Here is a 20724-nt window from a genome sequence, read left to right on the forward strand (position 1 = left end):
TCCAACACATGGGCGGGGAGGGGGGAGGGGAGCAAGTCAGAAAGTCATTATACTTGAGTGGAAGAATCTTACCACAGGGTGGGGTATTGATAAAAAGAAAAAAGGAAAACTCAAGTTTTTAATTAAAACCTTCACAGCCTTATCACAAAATGTTTCAGCCTTTGCAGATTAAATAGAATTTTTCCACTTAAAAGAAGTGTAGTCAATTTCTAGGGGGGTGGGAAAAACAGTACCTGGAAAAGCAACATGTATTTTTTTTCACTGGAATGGATATATTTAGACAATCTTACCTATCTCTATCTTTTAAATTTAAGCTCAAATATTTATTTTCCATTTTAAAAGGAGGCATATTTTAATTTCTAATCTAAGGTTATTGTGGCCTACTAAATATATCCACTAAATATTTTATTTTATTTTTACTTCTGCTAGATACTTAATCTGTATAATACAGCTCAGGGAAAAAATGCAGTCATAAAACCTGTTGGTATAAAGATAAGCAGTTTATTTAATATCTAATTAAATGTAGTCACCAGAGAAATCACAGCTTATGAAACTTTATCAGAAAAAGATTAATCCATTTCAGGCTTAACCCAAATGTCAGAAGAGAACTCATGAATTTAGATAGGAATCCACATATTAGGCAAAGAAATTTTCATATTGAGTAGAAAGAACCTATATTACTGGCTATATTTATACTTACTTCAATCAAATATATATACTTTGTAACTATCACTGATGTCAGGGGCAATTATCATATATAATAACTTAATAGGGAGCCTCTCTCTATTTGTCAAAAATGTCTACAATGTCCTTAAACACTTTATGAATTTATAGATCCCATCCATCCAGAAACTCAGAAAATTACATAGACTGTGTCATCCTAATTCAAAAATAACAATTCAACAAAAAACGTTGGACTCAAACACTGGAGAAGTGAGAAAGGAGAAAATGATTCCTTCCTTTGAAAGGCTCATGGAAACCATGAGAGCTAAACCTTTAAACGAGCAGCCACGGATATAAAGTAGTGACTACCGTACAGAAGGGACTGCCTGCTTTCCCCCCGTCTCTATTCATGTCTTCTTCCAGAATATAAAATTTTTCTCAGGGCACAAGATGACCCAGCATAAAGACTGGACAATTTTCTCAGCCTTCTTTGACTCTCAGAGAGCTGGGTGACTAATTCGGGCCAATGCAATATGAAAGAAAGTGGTCTGCACTCCTTCCAAGTTGAACCTCTAAAGGGCAGGACACGCTCCCCCCACATTTCCCCTTCCATCTGTCCAGTCTGGAAAGGAACACAGAGCATCTTGGATCACATGCATGAGCCTAACAGTCCTACTGATCACAGAACAGGATAAAGGAGCCTGAGTCCATGACTGGATATCACCAAGCAGAACCAGCATGCCATCTCAGATTTAAAATGAAAGAGAAATTAACTTTTGTCTTGTTTTTAAGCTGCTGTTTTTGGAACCTATTATAACAATGTGCTCTAATTTATTTATAATAGAGATGCTTCTTTTTCTGAGGATTATGTTACTGGAAAAATGCCCATTAAAAGGAAGAACCAAAATTTAATAGTGTGAGTAAAGGAGAGTATGATTTATAACTTTTTCATGAAAAATAAAACCCTGAACTATGGCAATAAATTAATCTTATAATTAGTAAGACAGAAATGAGAAGCAGAATTTTATAAATTCTTGGGAAAATATGACAAGGGAGGGGCATAATCTCTTTTTTTTTCCCACTAAGGTATACAATCATGTGATACAACTAATGACAAAAAATCAGATACTGTAAGAAATAGAATGGAAACTGTTTCTGAATCACTGACACAGAGAAAAGGATTAAGAAAAATAACAGTGATTTCAGGTGAAAAAATACAGATCAAAGCAATTAGAAAGAAATTAATATTAATAGAACTGCAAAAAAGACCAATCTGACTCAACATAAGGATAATTCAATTAAAAGGCAAATCAAAACCAATATGTGCAAACACTTAATATAAAAGAAATTCCCTGAACTAGACAAATGAACTAATCTTAAAAGATTGAAAAAACACCCTATGTTTCAGGAAATGCTCAGTACTGAAACATTTTCATTAAGCCACAGAATTTTAAAGAAGTAATTCTTCAGGTATTTAAGCAGAAAGAACAAAACATCTATAAGAAATAACAGATGGGCATATCAGAGGAACATATGACAGAACTCAAGAGTGGTTCTGTGTTTGATAAATCTAAAGAAATAAGAGAGAGAAGGAAAAAAGTATTATCTGGAGTGAAGTTCATCTTATATCTTTCTTTTTCTGGATGGTGGGATCTGAGCTGGTTTTAAAATTTCATTGTTCTCCACTATTTAAATTGTTTAAATGAACATCTAACCTGTTAATAAAAACAATGAGTGATGAAACAGAAAAGTATCAGGAATAAGATGGAGGGACTTCCCTGGGGGTCCAGTGGTTAAGACTGTGCTTCCAATGTAGGGGATACAGATTCAATTTCTGGTCAGGGAACTAAGATCCCACATGCCACATGGTAGAGTGGCCAAAAAAAAAAAAAAAGAGAGAGAGAGTAAGATGGAAAGCCTTGTGCCAATATATCAACAATGTGCAACTCTAGGTGGTGACTTTCTAACTTCCAAGTATTACTGTTGTATTTTTTAAGAAGAACTGGCCTGGGGGAAAAAGAGAATTTGGCAGGCAGACCAGGAAAGGACAGCACTCCCAAGCATAAACAGAGAAAAGAGTCAAAGAAAATGCCATGCTTAGGACCAGCAAGAACTCTAGTTAAGCAGAGGGAGATAAAGCCTGGGTCAGATTATACGCTATGCTTAAACTTCATTCTAGACTTTATTTCTGTCACTAAATCACAGAATATTATTCAAACCAATTAGAGTAGGTCTGTCTCTATTTACCAGTGCAGAAATGCAATGCCCAGACCTCAGGAACAAAATAATTCAGTACTAGATAAAATAGAATCCTCATCATTAATGCAAAGATAAACGAGAGGGGAACCCTGATCTCAACATATTTGTGAGATCAGATGGACAAGATATTTGTGAGATCAGGTATTTGTGATACTTACAAGATATTTGTGAGACCAGATGGACACAAAGAGAAGTAAATAATAGAAGTAAATAATAACACACAGTAATACAGCACCACGGATGGCATTACTGACTCAGTTTGAGCAAACTCCGGGAGATGGTGAAGGACAGGGAAGCCTGGCATGCTGCAGTCCATAGGGTCACACCGTCAGACACGACTTAGTGAGTGAACACACAATGACAATACATCACACGTGGACATGATAGGAATTTAGAAGAAAAGAAGTTCTTGGATGCTTGAAGCAGACTGTCAAAGTGGTGGCGCTTAGGGGCAGGTCTTGAAAAAAGGATGGAGTATTTTAAGTCCTCCCAGTTTTACAAGAAAGTGTATCATAGGATCCCTACCTACAGCTGTATCACACTTCTATTTATCTTTTTTCTTACTGAAATTATAGTGAAAAGATATACTAATTAATCAGTTATACTGGACTTTGACTATTTGAAAAAATAAGTATGCAAAGCTTCACCTTACAGCAAAATAAGTTTCTGATATATAACTTTTCATCTAGTTCTTCCATGGGTTTCATACGTTAGATTTAACTCTTCAATATACCTATGGAAATAGCCTTGTAAACCATAATTACAAAGAAAGACATCACAGGAAGGATACAAAATTTAATTTCTCTACTAAACAAAGTTAATCGAAAGACTAAAAACTGCTTACAATATATTTAGGAAAGGTCAACTTTAAAGAACCCAGAGTTGGGAAGAACCCCTGGAGAAGGGAAAGGCTTCCCACTCCAGTATTCTGGCCTGGAGAATTCCAAGAAATGTATAGTCCATGGGGTGGCAAAGACTTGGACATGACTGAGTGACTTTCACTTTCATTTTCTCAGTAAGAAAACATACAAATACTTCAACAGAAAAATGAGTAAAGGACATGAACAGAAGATTCACAAAAGATTATATATGAGATGCTCTTGTTCATTTTGGAATTGTAAACTAGTTGTCTAAGAATTTTTTCTTGGGAAATATTATATCAACACAAAATTTATTTATTAGGCTGCTCATTGCAGAATAATTTACAATAATTTAAAAAACCCCAAAAACAGCTTCAGTGCCCAGGAAAAGGATGATATAAATAAACTGTGGTACCTCCACAGGATAAAGCCACTGAAGAAGTCTCCCAACCAAATGAGATGCAAAAGAACAAGCATCAGATGCTGTCAAAGACTGTTCAATGACATAGCACCGTGTTGAGGTACGTTAGAAAAATGAATGGGATGATGACCAAATCTAACAGCTGCATCCCAATTCCAGACAGGAGGAAGTACAGGAAAAGCCCAGAAGGATCCATACCAAATGTAAGTTGTGATTTTTTTTCCAGATTGTGGGATTACAAGGGATTTTTTTTTCTCCTTTGTTTTCTTAATGTCATCCAAGTTTTTACAGTGGAGACACGCTATTTGTAAAATCTTTACTGATCTTTACAGTAAAACTTCTGGAAAGAGTTATCTATATGCAATGTCTCTCATTCCTCTGCTTGATTCTCTCTTCAAACCAAACAGGCTTTGGCCCCAAAACCTTTCTTCCATGTTACTAAATCCAGTACCAGCAGAATTGACCCTGGTGATCATTCTCTCCCCATCTCGACACCCTCTCTCCTTGAGGATTTTGGATGGCACGTGGTTGTCTTCCTACCTACTGACTCTTTTCTGTCTCCTTTACAGCTTCCTTTTACCCATCAACCCCTTGCCCCCAGACTGCACCAGCACTCAGCTCTGCTCTTCAGCCACGCTCAACCTCTGGGAGACCGTCCAGCCTCAAGGCATTCGATACCACATGTTTGTGGAAAACTCCCAAATCTCTATCTGTGGCCCAGATGCAGATTTTCTTCTCTACTAAACTCCAGAATTGTCACTCCAATCTGGGTGCCTACTTATTACCTCCACGTAGATGTCTAATAGACATCTCACACTCAAAAAACCCATCCTGCTGCCAAGTCGCTTCAGTCGTGTCCGACTCTGCGCGACCCCATAGACAGCAGCACACCAGGCTCCCGCATCCCTGGGATTCTCCAGGCAAGAACACTGGAGTGGGTTGCCATTTCCTTCTCCAATGCATGAAAGTGAAAAGTGAAAGTGAAGTCGCTCAGTCGTGTCCAACTCTTAGCGACCCCATGGACTGCAGCCTACCAGGCTCCTCCATCCATGGGATCTTCCAGGCAAGAGTACTGGAGTGGGGTGCCATTGCACTTCTGCTATCCCCCTCAAACCCTGCTTCCCATATAGCTTTCCCCATCTCACTTGACAGCAACTTCCTTTCGGCTGCTCAGGTCAAAATCTGACCTCTGTTCCTCTCCATCTGTCATCCGAGCCATTAGAAAACCTTCCCGACTCTCCTTCCGTGTGGATCGAGTCCAACTTCATTGTGTTTGCCACCACCTTGAACTCACTGCTATCATTGCTCCCCTGGATCAGGGCAGCAGTCTGCCAGCAGAGTTTCTATTCCTGCCTGGGTACAGTCTGCTCTTGACACGATGGCAAGACTGATCTTCAGACGACCTAAGTCAGATCCCTGTAACACCTAAGTCAGATCATGACATCTGTGCTCAAACTCCACCAATGGCTCCCCATTCTCACTCACTGTCCTTACTGTGGCTGAGAGGGCTCAGCTGGTGGGCTTGCCCTCCGGTCTTCTTCCTCCCCTTGCACTCGGGGGCAGCATAGGCCTTGCTGCTATTCCAGGGTGAGGGTCTTTATCCTACCCTACCTGACACCCTCTCAAGCCGTCTTCCTGGCAGACTCCCTCACTTTCTTCTTGCTCAAATCTCCCTCACTCACTGAGGACTGTCCTAACCGCTCTTTCTAATGCTGCAACCCAGTCTCGACCCGACATCACATGCACCCCCGCCCCTTCCTCTGCTCTGCTTTTTTCTTTTTCCCTAATACTTACCACCACTTACAAAAGGTTAAAAAGGAGTGATTAAAACAGGCCATGATGAAGCAAAGAAAGCTACTCTGAAAACTCACACTTAAATGGACTTGATGTCTATTAGGAAAGGGTGGCATGATGCTGCAAGGAGTACTGTCCAGAGGGACATGGTGAGGATTTAACCTACGGGAGTTAATAGTTTAAAAAAAGAAAAAAAGAAAAGAAAACAACAAAAAAAAACCAGAACTGAAATAGACCACCACCGAAGTTCCAGGAAGCAAATCTAAAGCCAAGAAGCCCAAGTGACAGGTTGATTTGCAGGTCCACATAGGAAGGGCGAGAGTATCCAAAGACGGGGCGGCCTCCCTGGAGGCTGTGAGCTGCCTCTAGGCTGTGGAGCTGGAACACAGAAGGGAGGAACCTGTACAGAGCTGTCAAGGGAGGAGCCGGATACACCACGGAGGTTTGGAGAAGACGTTCCATCACCAAGGCTCTCTGTGAGATTTTCAAGACTTCTGAGAATTAAAGGGAGAAGGGAGGGGCTGATACATTGCTGAATGTGTACACCTTTCTATTTTTTACTGTTTATCCTCCTGGTCACACACTTAAACGGGTCAACCCTTTACTGCGTTGACCAAGGGCTGCATAGACCTGAACGCTAGGTAACCAGCAATATTACTGAAGGATGTGTCTGGAAAATGGCAAAAAACCTGGATGTGGATTATGTTTCTGTAAATTATGAAACGGTGGATTACCACGAGTAACTGGAATAGGATTGTGACAGAAACAGAGAATGACATCCAGAGGAAAAGGGCCGTGGGACACTCTGGGAATCGGCGCTCACTGGCAGGGGCCTCTAAGAACCCCTGTATCCTAGGCTCTTTGCAGTACATGAACACTTGATTCTCATGGCAGAAAGTCTGACGGTGTGGGTGCTGCCCTGCGCCCCCAGCACCCTCAGTGCCCTGCTTGTTCCCACGTCTCACATCACGTGGCTGGAGACCCGAAGAATCACAAACACAGCCCACCCCGCGCCCTGCCACCCAGCCAGGACTTCTGCTCATGGAAATCAGACAAAGGAGAACAGGGAGAAAGAGGCCAAGCACATACACAGCACCCCTGGCAGAGGCCCGGCCTGCTTGGGCTTTTGTTTCCAAGGCCTGCATATAGCTCCGTGGTTTATTTCACTTGGGCTGTGTTTACATACATCAGTAAATATGGTTCCCATTGCCCTTCGGCACAGCGGCTATAAATTACTTGTTGGAAGCATCAGCCTCCTTTCTTCCCATAAAAGGCTCAGAAAAAATGACCGGGGCCCCAAAGAGAGGAGGTCAGTGGTTGGAAGGGAGTGACTTCCTTCACCCACGTCCTTACATTAATCAACTGATTCAACAAATATCTAACTGAGCCAGGCACTGTCAGGGGTGCTTCCATAAACAAAGCAGTCAAAACAAAACAGAAATCCTTGGCCTCACAAGGCACTCCAAATCTACTGAGCTTCATCCACCTCATCTCAATTTCCAGATTCTGAGCTCTCAAACCATCTAGGGGTGAGCACATCAGAAAAGACATGTGAAGCAGCCAGAGCTACTATGACCACGTATAATAATAACTGTAGCTGGTTTTGTTACTGTGGATATTTTGAGTGTTTACCAGGTGCCCACCCCTGTTCTAAGCACTTACATCACTAAGCACTTACATTATCAAGCAGTCATAAAAATGCTATCAATGGGCACTGTTGCATTCAACTGTGATCCTCACAGTTTTAAATTTTAGATGGAAATAAGGTCTTGGCAAAGGTAACTGAGTTAAAGTGAGGCCATCTGGGCGGGCTCTAAGCCAAAGTGACTGATGGCCTTACCATGGGAGGAAAATGGGACAGATGCAGGTAAGGCGAGGAAAGACACCCTGAGAACACAAGGAAGAGATTGCCATCTACAAGTCAAGGAGAAGAAGCCTGGAGCAACACCCGCTTCACAAGCCTCCAAGGAAACCAACTCTGCTGACGCCTTGATTTCGGGCTTCCAGCCTCCAGAACTGTGAGACAATACATTTCTGCTGATCTAAGCCAACCAATTTGTGAAAGTGTCTGCTGGTCCTGAAGCCCGAACTGGGTCAGAACAGAAAACTGCCATGTTCCGGGGTGGCCGGCAGGCCACTGGTCCCCTGCGCAGCCCCGGATGGAGTGTGTAAACAGCAGGATATCACTAATGCAGCTTCCTCACGTGGGTGAGTGATGCTACCGCTCAGCTCAATTAAACACGCTATTTAATACTCTGTGCCTGCAAAGAGATCTGTTTCAATGAGTCATTCTAAATATGTGCTCCCTGAACATTTTAATGTCTCTTCTCAGCCCCAGTCTTGTTGATTTTGTATTTCATGGAACTGGAAGTAAAACTCAAGAATGATTTGGTCCATGGCAGATAATAATAGCTCAGAAAAACCGAAAACATAGACTGAGAAATTCCATGCCAGATTCAGCAATAAACTCTCAGGACGGGGCTAAGCGTTAAATAAGGGAGACTTGCGTCACTCAGGCTTTGCCGTATTAATCCAGGATAATCTCAGTCTTCACGACTGCAGAGACTTTTAACAAATAAACACAAAAGAAATGGCAGGATTTCATATTTCTTTCTCCTCCCACCTCTTGTCATGGAGCCACTACACCTCCAACTCACATACAAGCAGAACCACTTTCAATAACACCCTCATTTTTATATTTTGCTAGCTTTTGTTGTTTCAGGGGCATTTTAAACGAGAAAAATGTAGCCAGTAATTTTTGAACGCCTACCATGATATCACCATGCTAAGCACATTACAGACTTTATCTCATCTACCCTCTGGTAACTCTGTCGAGCAGATATGATCAATCTCTCCACTCCACAAGAATGGAAATGGAGGGGAAGTTAAAGCCCTGGCTCCTGGTCACATGGCTAACAAGTGTTAGAACCAGGATGGAAACCTGGTCCTTGTGGGTGTCCAGAGACCTGGTCATCTCACTGAGCCCCGTGCCAGCCCAGTGTCCAAAGGCCTGCACGTGATTTCTGCCCAAGAGAGGATGCAATACATAAGAAGAGGCTTTCCTCCCTGGACTGTGCAGGATGGAGGAGATGCTCGACCACACAGCATCTTTGCAAGTGACTCCCAACTCCCAGTCTTCAGGCTCTCAGTCCCAGGTGTGGAGTAACACCCCCAAGGTTGCCATTTAAGGGAAAACAGACCCGTCATCTGTCCAGATGACATCTGGGACAGGAAGCTTTATGAGAACTGATAAAATATATGGGGAAAATAAAGTGGCTTGCCACCCGCCTCTACCCATGTCCTGCCTGCAACGCCTCCATCACTGGGAGTAGCTTCCCACCGCATGGCTGGAAAACTCTATAATATGAATCTAGAGAAGCCAGAGGGGAAGGGGGATGGGAAAAGATACCTGTACCTTCCCCCAACAGGTCACATTTTAATATGCTTTCTCCACCATTTTCAATATAAGATTAGAGCAACTGAAGTCATTTTAAAGTGACTGAGTGCTTTACCTTTTAGGGTAAATGTAAGAGTACCAAAACAGGCTGGCTGAACATAAGAGTACCGAAAACTACAGAAGCATTTCCACTTGCCAGCCTCTGCTGTGACCTTCAGGACGACCCACCTGTAAGACGGAAAACAAGCGCTTGCGTCCCACCGTATCTGAGATCAAATTTGTGAGTCTCCACTTCTGAGTCTAAGCGGTACCAGTTCTCTGAGACTTCCCGAGAGAAAAGAGGATGCAAGAAGCACAGAGTATAACCACTGATGCTGTTGCTAGGCCACACTGTGGGCGGATGGAGGCTGTCGTGACAGGCAGGATGAGGCCAAAACAGTGGGACCACAGGCTGGCCACACACCCTCTTTCCATCAGGGAGCAATCAGAGAGCATCCTTTGATTTGAGAACATTAAGCAGCTCAGATGTAATTAAGAAATTTAGCCTGGTATGAATATGTAATGTACACACTGCTTTGCAGACGCCTTCTTCCTCCGACAGGCTGGTGCCGACTTTCATTTGGAAGAAATCCATTTTCATACAAAGGTAACCGAGATGAACAGGATGTAGGAAGCCTACCTCATTCATCTTCTGTGAACTTTAAAGAAAAAAATCAGTTAATTGCTTTTCTAGGAAGCTGTTTCATGAAATCAAGGTGCTTTATCTTTCTGCTCTTATTTGTGGTATAAATGGTGATTTTAAAATGCCCGTCATGAAAATGCTATGATTAATCAATACATCTTAAGAGATTTAATGACTTCTTTTAAAAACAGAAATCTGATCAACCAAAAACGGTCAATGTGTTCTTGTAGATGAATTATCAACCACTAAGAAAACTCCAAACATACAGCCTACTAAATGATATTCAAATATAGGTGTCTCTTTCCCTGGGGAGGGGCAGTAGTCATGGGTTTCCTGACTTTGCAAACGCGTTCTTTTCCCAGCCACTCAAGCCCTCTGCAAGACTGGGTTAGTTACTGCCATTTTTTAAATTAATAGCAAACAGAAACTAAAACATGAATGTTTTAGAATGCCACCGCTAAAGCTGTAGCGTGCCAAACAAACTGATTTCATAGACCAAGGCTCATATTTTGTCTCCACTGCACTACATATTAGTCTTTTTTATAGCACTGCCCAATTTTTGTTTTGCCTACAGCACCTAGGATAAAAATACGTATTTTTTAATTCTACCAACTAATATGAAGCACATATGAAGCATATAATATGAAGCACACTAATATGAAGACTAATATGAAGCACACTTTTCCAATCTGAAATTATCTTTTTAGATAATTTCACCTCTTATTTCAAATAGCAGTGTCTTATTAGCCCATGAGCCGAAGACAGGCACTGTGAAACTAATCAAGCATAAGCTTCAGGGGCTCTGGAGCCAAGGTTCCTCCCAACGTCCCAAGAGGAGCCCCAACAATGTGTTTTTGTAAATATTTCAAGTGTAAAATATTTTCCTATGCTTTTTTTCCTAAACAGGACCCCAAGACAGTATAAATATTAGGTCTCACAACCTATATTTGCCCCCTCTAGGTTAACAGTAAATTACATTTTACATGTTAAGGGCAAAATACTAATTGTGTATGTGTGTGCATGAGACAAAAAATAATTCACTTCCACCAGAAGAGTCAGTGCGCCCTGCCTTAGAGCACTCCAATATGCCTGCTTCAGCCATTCCTCAAAGCTCCTGGCTCCTACCGCACAGGAGTCACCCTTCCAAGTGGCACCCCCGGGAGGGCTCACTTAATGAGGGGTAGCATCAGGAGTGAAAGTCTTGGCTATAACAACAAAAATATGTTTTTCATTAAACACAAAACTGAGCTGGGAACAGCCAGCCAAGAGGCAGGTGTATCGGTGAAGGAAGTCCCTTGAGGTCTCTCACTTCCACATCAAACTGCACTGAAATTTCTCTACACTAATTACCTATTATTGAAGATGAAAGAATGGTAACAAATAATTCACCACGGCAGCAGATAGGGTGCACATGTCGGAAAGAAGGAAGAATTTACCAAGTGTAAAATCAGACAAGAGAGATTCTCAAGTTCTCCATTTTTAAAAACAACAAAGAATTTTTTCCACTCTAAGGATTATGAAGGTAAGGGAATTTTCCTAGGGCTAGAAGCCCGATTTTAAATTTAGTTTGGATTATAAGTGAGAGAAATGGCAAATTAAAAGTGAAGTGCTAGAGTCTCCTTAATTTCTTGGAGGCAGAGATCATGTTTTAATTTTTTTTTTAATCTTTCACACCACATTCCACCTAGCTATTGATTTGCTTTTCTTATGAGGATCAGCCCTTCCCAGTACCATACGTATAGTTGTATTTTCACTTCCCTGGTTTTCATGTCATTTTTGCCCAATGCTTCTTTTGAGTCTCCAAATTCTTCACAGCGTCTTAAGTCTTGCTCTACAGCTAACATCTTGAAAAAGTGTAGTCAAATAACACAAGGTCCCTTCTGGTCATCTCCTGTGTCAATTTTCCTAAGAAACATATGCTCTATCTCAGTGAAAAGAACATCAGTACTACTGAAAGGACATTTCCACAGAGCTGGTATCTGTATAAAAAAATACAGAGGCATTAACATTTATTAAATGGCTTACCACCCTGTTTTATTCCTTCCAAAAAATAACAGCAAATATACCTTCAAATCCAACTAGTTGATATAATTCTTCAGTTTCTATTATGACTGTGCCTTTCTAGAAATGTCTTATAAATATTGAATGATATGTCTACAAAGGGTATTTTTTAAACTCTTGGGGGGTACTGTAAAGAAACAAACCAACCAACAAACCCTTTGAGCTTGAAGGACAGGAAGTGGAACATTCACTTTTAGGTACCACCCTGCTGCCCATGGGAAAGAGTCGTGTTATTACAATAGCAGACTGACTGAACACATAAGCGTTACATGATCCAAATTACCACAGTGCCCCTAATATGCAAAATGACCATAATGGCCCTAATATGCAAAGCTTTTTGCTAAAATAAAGACTGCATGTACTCTCCCCCACCAAACAAACAAAAAACCCCATCAAATTTAACTTTGTTCTACAAACAACATTACCTCTTTTCCTCAATGCATGACTGACCTCTTTGAAATATACCTTGGAGAAAGTTCAATGTCATTCCATGTGGGGGGAATGAAATACTTCTCTTATACAAGTTCTCATTTCTCTCCGTCTGCATCTCTGTCTCAAGCATGTCCCTCTTTCTGTGATTATCAACACTTGCACAGGGTGTCATTCTCAATCTGGAGTCTGAGACGGGCATCATGGAAGCGTCCACGTGAGCAAGGACATACCCAAAGCCCAGTGAAAACTGGAGAGTTGTCCACATAAGGCTGCCCTGGTTGTCAGAAACAGACTTTCCACCAGAGCTTTACCAAGCTCATTAGGTTCCAAAGTAAATAAATTGTTACCCAATAAATTTTAAGTTTCTTTGGTGCATAAAAAAAATCATTGTAACAAGGAATCACTGGGAATTAAAATTATGAAGGGATTCCTGGTGATTATGGTCACCTCTGTTCAAAAATAAGTCAGGCGTCCTTGGCTGGTACAGACCATTTATTTGATGAGGATAAGAAAAATCAAAGAGCTGGATGAATTTAATTTTGTCAGCAGGTATCTAGGTATGTTTCCTACAAACGTTTAGAAATGTGAATGCTTACAGAAGTTACATTTTGCTTCCATTAATTCCTAATAAACACTTTTTGGGATCCATCATAAACAAATAATCAAAAGAAGTCATTGGTATGCATGTCACTTAATTTCCTCATGAGAACCTGTGTAAACATCTCAGAGTAATAAATGTGTCTTCTTTAAGGGGAATACATTGATCTCTCAGTAGGTACCTGGTGCTTTCTGAGATGAGAAATCAGAAATGCATAGAAGAGCTGACAGTGGCTGAGTCTTGTCGGACCCACGGTGAAAAATATCAAATCATCTGTTTCATTTGGTTACTAGATCAAGTTAAGATACAAAGAATATTTTGGCTGTCACTGTTGTTCCATCTTTCGAAAAGAATACGTCAAAAAAAAAAAAAAAACAACTCCATGAAGAGTTCCTAAGTATATTGTTCTTGAGCTTACACTGTATTTTAGTAAGTATACCATATCACAGCAAAACAAACAAACAAAAATGTACAGTCATATTTCTTCATGTGATCTTGGCAACTGTCATCTATTTGGAATAGAATACGAGATGTGATTTTCTCAAACAGAACCTCATCTTCCACCCAGATTTACTGTTCAGGTGACTAGCCGCAGCCTCTTTGCTAACTCTGTGATTGGGATTTACTTGTTTTAAAGTCTAATATTCCATATATTCATCCTATATATTTTGTAATGCAATGAAAAAGCACTCTAGAGTAAACTCAACATGCAAACCAGAAGATCCTGAACTAAAAGATTTCACTCTCTTCATATAACCTAACATCATTTTCATAGGACAAGGAGAATTCTCACTTAACATCAATGAATCCAGATCTCAGATATTATAATATAGATAGGACACCTGAAACTTTTGAATAATCACCATGTTCAATACTGAATCACTTAACAATTACTTTAGAAGACATGATGAGGTCTACCTTGTGAAGTTTTTCCTGGAACATTTCAAAACTGTCAAAAATGTTGAATTTCTTTCTGAACTCTTTTACATACAAATTAACCTCTTTACATACTAAAAGCTTTGACATACTTTTTTCCCACATACAAAATCTCTGACAACACTGCCTTGTTACACACACACACACACACACACACCCCTTGAACTATATTACTCCAAGGCATTCCTTCCTGAACGAGCTGACACACCACAGCTGCATATGCTGGTACTTAAAAATATTCTTATTATAATCAATTTGAGATTTTAAGAGTCATTATGGCTGCATATACCCTTCTTTACTGATGGCTACAAATCCCACCATGTGACATTAGTCACACATCAAAATAAACAAACAAGGAGTGAAATTCAGAACTGTCAGGTCAGCACTCGGAACAACTCAAGATGCGTGTACATGGTATGGAGAAAAGACTCACCTCTCCTTGTTTGGGGATGCTGAACTTGGAGAGCTTGGCCTTGGCTCTGGCTGACTCTGACTTGGTGGCCGGGACACCCCTGTACAAGCAGTGCACGCCAGTCTCTGCAGACGACTTTAGCTTCGGAGACTCATCGGGCGCCTGATCTTGGCCATCCATGGGCCGCACATAGGCAGTAGGCTTCTGCTGGACAAGGCTGGGTTTCGAAGCCAGGGAGGGAGGAAAGTTCTGCACGCAGTGGCCATTGCTGCTGTGCTTGGCTCCCATAGCAGGGGGCCTGTCCTGGGTCTGAAGACCCACCTCGACATTGCACACCTGTTTGGTCCGCGGCTGCTGTCTGCCAACGCCATCGCCAAGCAAGGTCCTGAGAGTGCCCTGTTGTGCTGAGTTGGAAGAAGAAGAAGAGGAAGATGAGGAGGAGGGGCTTGACACACTGGGGCTGGGATTTTTACTACGATTTTCTGGGTGAGCAGATCTGTTCAGATCAAGCGTTCTGTGTCCGTGCTTACTTGCTCTCTGTTGGCCATCGGACGGCGGGTGCCCAGCCTTCTGCCAGCCCATGGCACCCCGCTTACTCTGCTGCCCAGGGACGGCTGCTGGGGTGGAGGATGTGGTGCTGCAGACCGATGCTGGCTGAGTCTGGGCTCTTGAATCTGCCACAAAATGTTCATCAATCTTGGTCACGGGAGCCTGAGGAACCCCAGGTTTGGGAACACCCACAAGATGACTCTGGTTTGATCGATCCGTGAGAAAGTCTTTCATTTCATCGTAATTGCCTAAAGTGTTCTGGAGCCGGTTGGAGAGCTCATCCCCCTTGTTAGTCTAGAGAGAGAACACAACACCCACACTTCAGTTAGAGCTCACAGAAACACAGGGGGATGATGGAAGGAGAGGCACCCTTATCACTGAAAGAGACAGACCCGCCACATTCAGAATGGGAACAGGAAGATTTGATCAGACTCAGTGTTTCTGAAGACATCTGTCTACTCTCAGCATCTCACCAGAGCTGGACCACTGCTACCAGCCTCAGCATGCACAAAAAATGCACAAATGAAGCGTCTCTCCTTGGTCTTGTGCCGCAGCCAAGGAAACTAGGAAATTTACTATCGCCATGTCACCAAATGGTCTGGACTAAGGTTTTCCTTAAAAGTGGATTTCCTTTTCCTTTCTTTATTTCATTCCACTGTAAGTTTTCCTTGAAAGTCCAGATTGGGCTCAAATTGTTTTGCTTCCAATGTCTAAATAAAGAATTATTCTCATCAGAAACCCAGAGGGACAGACAGAAGAAGCCAGAGAGTACAGCACCGTGTCTGTCACCCAGCCAGTGGTCCCGGGGCAGCAGGCTAAGGGGGCACCATGGCACTCAATCTCCTCTAAGTCCCCGGCCTGAACTATGCTCACTTCCAAGCAGCCTGAGAAATGAGTGAAATCTGGGAAGAGAATTTCATTTTGGAAGCGAGGTTATACTTCTGGCCTTCAGCAGAAATAAGAAACAATTCAACAGTTCTTTTCTTATGAACCATATCAAGTACCCTGCTCCTAGGATAAGCTACGTGCGACAAAGACGGGACCCAACCTCTTTTTAGTGTTTGTTTCCTAACAGTTTAGAAAACATAACAAACAGCCCTGACTTTGCAAATCAGTGCAGAGATGAAGTCAATTATGGATAAAAACCATAGCACGCAGACGTCCATCTTCAATAAAAGTTGTATTTCACTGAGGGACCAGCCAGCAAAGATATGTGAAAGAGACACCAAAATTTGTCGGGGGGGACCCCATATTTAGGGGTTGAGCTGTCTCAAGTTGGGTTGGCCAGCTCCTGTTGTCAAAACTGCCATCCCATGGGGTTAAGCAAGAGGAAAGAGGGGGTGAAGAAGAACACGTGGAAACCATTTACCTTGTAGGGTTCACTAAAGAGGGAGTAACTCGAATTAAACGCGCCATCGTCCTGCTGAGCTTCCTGGTTTCTTCTTTCTCGTTCTTTCCTCCGTAACACGTTTCTATCCGGTTCGTAGACACTGCATAAGGGAGAAAGGAAAGAGGATAACCCCCCTCCACACACACAAATTAAACGTAATGCCCAGTGTAACATTCACCTGAGTGCAGAGGCCTGGTTCACGGGGAAATGATGATGGTGAAGGTGAGCAAGGACCAGATGAAGGCCAGTCTAATCAAGCAGTACAGCGAGGGTGTTTTAGAATTCCATTCTTCAGGAGGGAAAAAAATCTTCAGGACAAGTTGCAACCAGTACTAGACCTCTCTCCTAATATGTGAAAGAGGGAGTACCTACACAACTTTGTCAGAAGACTGAAAATAATCTTAAAGCAGATGGTAATTACTGCAATGTGTAAACAGAAATTATGAGTGTATTTCCTCTTATGACATAGCCCCAGAATGTTATATTGGAATGTGTCTGCTCTTTTCTTTCTCCCCTGCCTTTTTTTTGCACGGCTGTGTTTCTGTAGTGATTCTTTCATTAACTAGATCCCCAAAGAGCTGTTAAAACTCCATGCTGCAGTGGTTTTCACGGTTATGAGCCTTCTTCTGATCTCTGCTAATCAGTCAAGTCGTCAAACCCCTCCCGAATCCATCCTTCCTTCTGATATATTTGACACGATCACTCTTCCTCACCATGAAAAATGTGCAAAGAGGAAGGGATGCAGGCAACGACAGAGAGGACGGAAATTGAATCATGGTGTGTCATCAAGGAACTCGGGCTTTTTGTGCAAGAAAATTAATATCTATTCCCTCAAGATGTAATTACGAAGTGACCAGAAACCTGATAACTAGACAGACTAAGGAAAAAAAAAATAGTGTTCCTTTCTCTTAGTAAGGGGAAAATAAAGGGGCTAATTCAACTAATAATAAGGAAGTGACTCGTTAAGTGATGGAAGGAAACAGACTTGTTTTTTCAGCTCAGTAGACAGAGAAATCTGGCCCCCGTGTAGACAACAGAACTACCCATTGTAAGGCACTGCCACGCCCTCCAAACGAGCGCTCTGTGCTTTTCCAGCAGTTAGTTTAAGTCACCTTGTCATCATTTTGCTCAGATCTCCTTCTCAGTCTAGGAGACACAGGCTGGAGTTGGGAGCCAGGACGGCCACCTCCTGACCACGATCCTGCCATAAACCAGTGATGTGATGACAGAAAAGCCATGCCATCGCTCTCTCTGCAGCCCTCATGATAAAACAGTACCCTCATGGTACTGTCACAAGGTTTGAACGTGAAGGAAATCTCCAAAAAGGGCTTTGTAATAGCTTCGGGTGCCCAAAATCCAATGTACTGCTATCAAATGTTGTTATAATAAGAGGATTCAAGGGTTCAAAGAAACTTAAAAAAATAAGTGAGGTTTGGGGTATTTTTTTAGCTTAATTGCTATCTCGAGTAAAAGAGCATATGCATGTCATGTTGCTGTAAAGGACGTAAATAAAACGATCATAAAATAAATATTGCTTATCCTCCCAGCTCTGCCCGTGAGACCAGGATGTATTTTAAATTTGCTGTCAAAGGGGTGATGTTCAATGTGCTTCTGGCAAGACTTCGAGAGCACCTAAGGCATTTCATTTAAATTTCAGATCAGGGAAGGTTAAAATACCCAGAACATGTAGCCTATTAGCATTTTAATTCATCCTTAGTACATTACCCAAAGTTATTCAGTTTGGGAGTCTAAGAAGTGACCTTCACGTAAGGGAGGCTGGGACCCTAGTCTTCCCCATGGTGAGGCTCACCACTCCAACCCTGTAGTTACTGGGAACTCCCCAGAGTGGCTTTGGTGACAGTGACTGGCATAAGGGAGGCACGAGATGGGAATGACACTCATTCACAGAACCAGGAGAGAGAACGATTGTTCTGCCCAGAGTGCAGACTCCTGGGCCTGACTTTTGTGAACATACCATGGAGTTCTGCGGGAGGCTGGGGACACACGCTCATGCTGTGGATGGGCACAAAGCGGGCTGGGGCCAAGAGAGGCACTGCAGCTTTACACTGAACTGGCTCATTTCCGGACCAGCACTGGCACTCAGAAACACACGCCTGTGTCACATGCACACATCCACGGGTGAAGCACCTACTGTGTGCCCCCCATGCACAGAGATTCCCACAGACATGCTTGCTGTCTTCAGCCAACTCAGGCTAACCAAACACACAAGACTGGTGGGATGCATGAAGTGGACTGATGTAACACAGAGCAGGCAGGTGGTCATTCAGGATGATTCCCCGGGCTTCTGAGAAGCCCCCATACCCAGTATGATACCTCCTGCATCTGCTGGCTGATGACTGAAACTCCACAACTAGAGAGTCATTCCTCTGGTTTAGGATGTCTTCACCCCTGTAAGAAATGCAGACACCACAAGAAGGGAAAACACTTTACACCTGATCAGCCCTTGGCGCCTAAGTGTGCATGCGTTTGTCAGCTTTTCCCCAGAGGCCAGGGGGTAAGGACACAGGACATCACGGCCCAAGGGGGAGTCCAAACAGGACTTGTGATGCAATGAAAAGGTCAGGAACAGGTAGAGTATAGCAATGAAGATACAGAAGTTACATTCCAAGGGACTTCCCTGGCAGTACAATGGTTAAGAATCCGCCTTGCAATGCATTTGATCCCTGGTTGCTGAACTAAGATCCCGCATGTCACAGAGCAAGGAAGCCCATGTGCCACAACTAGAGGGTCCACACACTGCCATGAAAGACTCCACACGACGCAATGAAGATCCCGTGTGCTGCAACGAAGACCCGACGCAGCCAAATATATGAATATTTTTTAAAAAAATTACTAGAAGTGGGATTTGACATTACGCTAGCATAAAAAATGCTGGAGAGGATGTGGACAAAAGGGAACCCTCTTACAACATTGGTGGGAATGCAAACTAGTAGAGCAACTATGGAGAACAGTATCAGATCAGATCAGATCAATCACTCAGTCATGTCCGACTCTTGCGACCCCATGAATCGCAGCACGCCAGGCCTCCCTGTCCATCACCAACTCCTGGAGTTGACTCAGACTCACGTCCATCGAGTCAGTGATGCCATCCAGCCATCTCATCCTATGTCGTCCCCTTCTCCTCCTGCTCCCAATCCCTCCCAGCATCAGACTCTATTCCAATGAGTCAACTCTTCCCATGAGATGGCCAAAGTACTAGAGTTTCAGCTTTAGCATCATTCATTCCAAAGAAATCCCAAAGGGCTGATCTCCTTCAGAATGGACTGGCTGGATCTCCTTGAAGTCCAAGGGACTTTCAAGAGTCTTCTCCAACACCACAGTTCAAAAGCATCAATTCTTCGGTGCTCAGCCTTCTTCACAGTCCAACTCTCGCATCCATACATGACCACAGGAAAAACCATAGCCTTGACTAGACAGACCTTTGTTGGCAAAGTAATGTCTCTGCTTTTCAATATGCTATCTAGGTTGGTCATAACTTTCCTTCCAAGGAGTAAGTGTCTTTTAATTTCATGGCTGCAATCACCATCTGCAGTGATTTTGGAGCCCCAAAAAATAAAGTCTGACACTGTTTCCACTGTTTCCGCAGCTATTTCCCATGAAGTGGTGGGACCAGATGCCATGATCTTCGTTTTCTGAATGTTGAGCTTTAAGCCAACTTTTTCACTCTCCACTTTCACTTTCATCAAGAGGCTTTTTAGTTCCTCTTCATTTTCTGCCATAAGGGTGGTGTCATCTGCATATCTGAGGTTATTGATATTTCTCCCAGAAATCTTGATTCCAGCTTGTGTTTCTTCCAGTCCAGTGTTTCTCATGATGTACTCTGCATATAAGTTAAATAAACAGGGTGACAATATACAGCCTTGACGTACTCCTTTTCCTATTTGGAACCAGTCTGTTGTTCCATGTCCAGTTCTAACTGTTGCTTCCTGACCTGCATACAAATTTCTCAAGAGGCAGATCAGGTGGTCTGGTATTCCCATCTCTTGAAGAATTTTCCACAGTTTATTATGATCCACACAGTCAAAGGCTTTGGCATAGTCAATAAAGCAGAAATAGATGTTTTTTCTGGAACTCTCTTGCTTTTTCCATGATACAGCGGATGTTGGCAATTTGATCTCTGGTTCCTCTGCCTTTTCTAAAACCAGCTTGAACATCAGGAATTTCACGGTTCACATATTGCTAAAGCCTGGCTTGGAGAATTTTTTTTTTTTTTTTTTTTGGCTTGGAGAATTTTGAGCATTACTTTACT

General features: G+C 42.4%; 1 protein-coding gene across 8 annotated transcripts in view; it reads right to left on the minus strand.

Annotated features, from left to right (window-relative positions):
• The window catches only part of AFF3 (ALF transcription elongation factor 3), a 632364-nt gene that overhangs the window by 467619 nt on the left and 144021 nt on the right, over window positions 1-20724 (minus strand). For 4 of the 8 annotated variants that reach the window (XM_070798071.1, XM_070798070.1, XM_070798069.1 and 1 more), the window contains exons 3-5: window positions 18789-18863; window positions 16434-16554; window positions 14537-15358 (exon numbers count right to left, since the gene is read on the minus strand). In XM_070798071.1, coding sequence (XP_070654172.1) covers window positions 14537-15358; window positions 16434-16554; window positions 18789-18863 — 1018 coding nt within the window. The remainder of the gene's footprint in view (window positions 1-14536; window positions 15359-16433; window positions 16555-18788; window positions 18864-20724) is intronic. The other 4 variants (XM_019969793.2, XM_070798073.1, XM_070798074.1 and 1 more) reach the window with 2 other exon arrangements.

This window comes from Bos indicus, chromosome 11 (genome assembly GCF_029378745.1).
Source record: "Bos indicus isolate NIAB-ARS_2022 breed Sahiwal x Tharparkar chromosome 11, NIAB-ARS_B.indTharparkar_mat_pri_1.0, whole genome shotgun sequence".
NCBI classification, from domain to species: Eukaryota; Metazoa; Chordata; class Mammalia; order Artiodactyla; family Bovidae; genus Bos; species Bos indicus.